The sequence below is a fragment of the Dipodomys merriami genome, unplaced genomic scaffold (assembly GCF_024711535.1).
Source record: "Dipodomys merriami isolate MVZ:Mamm:240054 unplaced genomic scaffold, mDipMer1.0.p SCAF_6, whole genome shotgun sequence".
In the NCBI taxonomy this organism is placed as follows: domain Eukaryota; kingdom Metazoa; phylum Chordata; class Mammalia; order Rodentia; family Heteromyidae; genus Dipodomys; species Dipodomys merriami.
In genome coordinates, this window is record NW_027206179.1 from 38,552,245 (window position 1) to 38,557,220 (window position 4,976).

Consider the following 4,976-nt stretch of genomic DNA (forward strand, 5'->3'; position numbering starts at 1 on the left):
CCGGAAGTGCTGGCGGCGGGGCTTGTCCGTCCGCGACCACGGCGGGGGCGCCGTGCCCTTTGTCATGGAGGAGTCTGGGGGCAGAGAGCCGGTACTAGATGCTAAGTCCGAAGTAAGTCCCGGTTGGGAAGAAGAATCTGTGTGTGTGTGTGGGGGGGTCTTGGAGCAGGAAAGAGCGTTCCCTAAGTTGTGTTTTCTGCTTTCGTTTCAGGTCACCAGCCAGGTGAGTGAGCGGCCTCCCCGCCCGGTTCTGGCAGTCTCCTCCGCGGTCCGGCGGTCGGGCCAGTGGAAGATGGATCCAAACTTAATCAAACCGCGCCCGCGATCCTGTGACCCTGCGCGGGTGTCCTGCCTTTTGCACTTGGGATGATACCCCGGTCACTCTGATTTAGCTTCCATTTGCCCTAGCGCAGAGTACAGACCAAGTATTCTGCTTTTATGTGATCACTGTAATGTGAAACATCTGAAGCCCTAACTACTCAGGAGGTGGAGAGCTATAGGATATTGTTAGAAGCCAACCAAGGCCGAAAAGTCCCTGATTAACTAGCAAAAAGCTGAGCAGGTATATGGCCCAAGCAGTAGAATGCCAGCCATAATCGAGAAAGCTGAGGGAGCATGAGAGCCAGCGTTTTATAAAAGAAAGACAGACAAACTAGAAATCTGAACTGAACTCATCTGTGTCTTTCAGAGAAGTGAAATCACAAGGCAAACCTTTCTTGTGGTAACGACATGTCAGTCTGTTGACAAGTATGATTTGAGTGCCTACTCCGTACCCGTCTCCTGTGTAGTTCTGGAAATAAAGCAGACAGAATTGTGCATTCAGACTTACATGTTAGAGTCAGTATTAAAGGTGCACGTATCCAATTTTGTTTTATGCTATGGCAAGACTAAGCAGTCAGGACAAAAAACTAGGTAAAAGAGTATTGAGGGAGACAATAATTAATATAATCCAAGCATATAACATATGGAGTCAGACTTTGGTTCCAATTCCAGAAAAGTGTGATCTTATGCACATTACCTAAGCTCTCTAAACCTGGGTTTTTGTCATCTGCACAATGAAAATAATAACCTATAATATTGTGATTCATTGAGACATTCAGTGTATGTAAACTGTATAGTACGTCACCTGGCAAGCATCCATCATGAACACTGATGAAATCTGAAAAACACTCATCACTATTGTTCTAATGTATGCTTTGCCCTTGAGGACTACAGTGAGCAAAGAAGCTGGCAAGGTTTCTACACATGCCTTAACAAACTATGAGGCTCACGTGATCTGTCTTCTATGTAAGGGCCTTCAGGTGTGCAGTAGTTAAAGGCTTAGGAGGTAGGGAAGTGAGATATAAGATGGTTCCAAGCATTTGGAGTACCCTGAAGTGACAGAAGAAATTTAAGCCTGTTCAGAACAACAGTACTGGCGTATCTTTTATTGGCATACTTGTATTATACATCTAGAGGAGACTTTTTTTTTTAAATGATGGCAGTGCTATTTTCTAAATTTATTTCCTCTCTGCCATTTTGGTTGAATAATTATTTCCCTAGAATTTTCTTTCACTGTCACCTGCATTGAAACTAAAAGTTGGGTGTGAGTGCAGTACCATTGAACTTACAACCTGCATTGTAGGCCGTGCTATTCCTAATGATCTTCTTTGTGCTGTTTTATTATTAAAGCTTATAGATTTTCAGTGGAAACTCGGTATGGCTGTGAGCTCGGACAGCTGCAGATCACTTAAGTATCCTTATGTTGCAGTAATGCTAAAAGTGGCAGATCACTCTGGCCAAGTAAAGAACAAGTCCTTTGAAATGACAATTCCTCAGTTTCAGGTTTGTGGTTCAAGTCATTGAACTAAAGTATATTTTCTACTTTAAAAACTTCAATGCTTTTCTTTGTAAATTGATGTGCCTTACAAGTAACTAGTAAACACAGAAGATCTAGGTTTGGTTTTTTTTTTTGGCATTTGTGAAGTTAATTTTAATAAAATGTGTTGAATATGTATACTGTGCTGTTTATTCTAATCATTCTAGATTACCATTTTTAGGAATTTTTCATCTTCTCTAGCAGAATATTACAGATAGGGGTCATTCTTGGCCCATTAAAATGTATATATGTGGAAGTGGCGCTGTAGCTCAAGTGGTAAAGCACTCACCTTGAGCTGAAGAGCTGAGGGACAGCGCCCGAGCCCAGAGTTCAAGCCCTACGACCAACCAAAAAAAAAAAAAAATGTATATATGTGTGATATTGTCAGTAGGGGGAAATTAAAAAACTAAAAAGCTTTTACAGGAAAACATTATACCAGCTTATCAAATGATAAAGAAATGAACTAAAATGTAAAATTTTGCCAATGTTGGTCTATTTTATTGAAATCAAACCCATACAAGATAACCCCTGCTACTCTGAAATGTAGTCTGTTCACCAGGTTTAAAATGATTTAAGTTCCCCTCTAAGCAATATGTTATTTTGTTTTTATCAAGAGTTTAAAACAGTGTTCAATGTTTAATAAACGTTTACTAAATCTCCCTGTTGTGATCTTCAACAAACTTTCTCAAAGGTTTAAAAAGTTCAGTCATGAGCTAATTATTCAATCTACAATGGTATTTTTGCTTTAAATACCGAATTGTACCAGTTTGTTCCTCTTAGCAACCATTATTTCAGGTGTAACATTCAATGCAAAAATAAGTTATGTATACCCACATATAATTAAAGGAACTACCAAATTATTCTATAAAATTAATACTTTTCCTCTTTCTCTTCAGAATTTTTACAGACAGTTCAAGGAAATTGCTGCTGTTATTGAAACTGTGTGAAACTCTGGTTGATACAGTCCTATCATCATTTGAAAATTATGGACTCAACTTTCTGCAAAAGAACTACCTAAGGACCAAATGATATTTATCGATGAAAATACTACTTTCCACTTTTTAAATAATAAAAAAAAGATAAACAGGAAATAGATTATGGTGATCTATATACAGGTTTGTGAATGAACTAGAAGCAACTTAATTGAATGCCTTAAGGGTGTATTTGTGGTATGTGAACTATATCTAAAAAAACGGGCTGGGAAGTTGGCTCAGTGGTAGAGCGCTTGCCTTGCATGCATGAGGCCCTGGGTTCGATTCCTCAGCACCACATATGCAAAAAGAAAAAAGCCGGAAGTGGCGCTGTAGCTCAAGTGGTAGAGCGCTAGCCTTGAGCTGAAGAGCTGAAGGACAGTGCCCAGGCCCAGAGTTCAGGCCCCACGACTGGACCCAAAAACAAAAAAAACAAAACAGACAAGCAGTAGAATGGAGACAAGACGTTTATGTATTAGAATAATAGTTTGAAAATTTACTGATAAAGACACCCACTTTATAAACTATTTCACATGGAGTCCTATAAGTACCTGTGCATTAAAAATACTGTATTTGAATAAAGTATAAGTTTAGCTTTATAACATTTAGGAAGGTGATCATGAGAAATCTGAGTTCCTTTCTCAAACATTTGGAATCTGATTAAGATTTACTATGGTCGCTAATCATTCCTGTTATTAATATTGGTAGAAAGTTCACTGCCAATAATCTGGTGTTTGTTGCATATCCCCTTGAAGCATGCCATGTCTGCCTGACAAGCCTGTGCAAAGAGAAAGGCTGCTCTCCAAATATCATACAAGTGCCATGCACTAAACCAGAGGCTTTGACACAAGAATGTGGTCCATTGATTTTCCAGGCTTTCGTACAGAAAAAATAATATTTAGGAGAGCAAAGCAAGAATGAGTTCTTATTCTATTAGAGATAGGAATATAGTCATCTTGCAAAACTGTTACATGTGTATTTAGAAATTTTCATTTAGAATAGATTTTTTTTTTTTTTTGTCGGTCGTGGGGCTTGAACTCTGGGCCTGGGCCTGTACTCTTCAGCTCAAGGCGAGTCTACCGCTTGAGCCACAGCACCACTTTGGGTTTTCTGGTGGTTTATTGGAGATAAGAGTCTCATGGAGTTTCCTGCCCGAGCTGGCTTTGAACTGCAATCCTCAGATCTCAGCCTCCTGAGCAGCTAGGATTATAGGCATGAGCCACCGGTGCCCAGCTTAGAATAGATTCTTTTAACTACAAGTACCAATATATAAACTACTTGACCAAAAACAAACAAAAAAACAACCAAATTGCCTAATGTTCATCCATTTCTCGGGCACACCAGAAGTCTGCATTTCAACCCTTCCTTGAAGTCAGACAAGAATCACATGATTGGATTGAAGCCAGTTAGATCAGAAAGAAATGGCCAACAAATATCCAGTTTTGTTCATAAGTCGTTGGTCATGCTCAAGTGTGGAAATGAACTCTTACAGTAACAAATCAAAACAACATTGAGATTCAAAGTTGTCGGTCATGCTCAGTGTGGAAATGAACTCTTACAGTAACAAATCAAAACAACATTGAGATTCTTACACTAGCATATCAAAACAATATTGAGATTCTATCTCACATTAGTCAGAATGGCTGTGGTCAATAAAACAAGCTTGTGAGGAAAAAGAACCTTTATGCAATGTTGACTGGAATCAGCATACAGATTGTTCATGAAACTAAAAATGGAATTACTCTGATCCTGCTATATGGTACTGAGGTACATATCCAAAGGGTTGTTATGTCAGTATTCAGTAGAGCTACCTCCATACCTGTGTTTATACTAGCATTATTCCCAACAGCCAAAATAAGCTATCAGTTTAGGTGACCATCAAATGATAAGTTGATAAAATGTGTTATTTATTCACAATAGAGTATTCAGTCACAGAGAATGAAATGGTTCCTTCATAGGAAAACAGAACTGGTGCTCTTCATGTTAAGTGAAATAAACCAAACTGAGACAAGTATCTCAATTGTGGAATCTGGAGCTTAAAAAAAAAAAAAAAGTGAGAGGAACTCGGGAATTAGTGGGAATGAGAAGTCAAAAAGTGAGTGGGCCAGGTGCCTGTCACTCATGCCTGTCTCCTAGTTTCTCAGAAC

General features: G+C 39.1%; 1 protein-coding gene across 2 annotated transcripts; it reads left to right on the forward strand.

Annotated features, from left to right (window-relative positions):
- Commd6 (COMM domain containing 6) lies at nucleotides 1-3,367 on the forward strand. Of its 2 annotated transcripts, none has more exons than XM_070002843.1 (4): nucleotides 1-112; nucleotides 188-223; nucleotides 1,672-1,824; nucleotides 2,755-3,367. In XM_070002843.1, exons 1-4 carry the CDS (start codon nucleotides 65-67, stop codon nucleotides 2,803-2,805), a joined length of 288 nt encoding a protein of 95 aa, XP_069858944.1. In that variant the 5' UTR covers nucleotides 1-64; the 3' UTR covers nucleotides 2,806-3,367. The 2 variants fall into 2 exon arrangements, with proteins under 2 accessions (XP_069858944.1, XP_069858945.1); XM_070002844.1 differs by having other exon boundaries at nucleotides 212-223.
- Nucleotides 3,368-4,976: the final 1,609 nt, after the last annotated feature.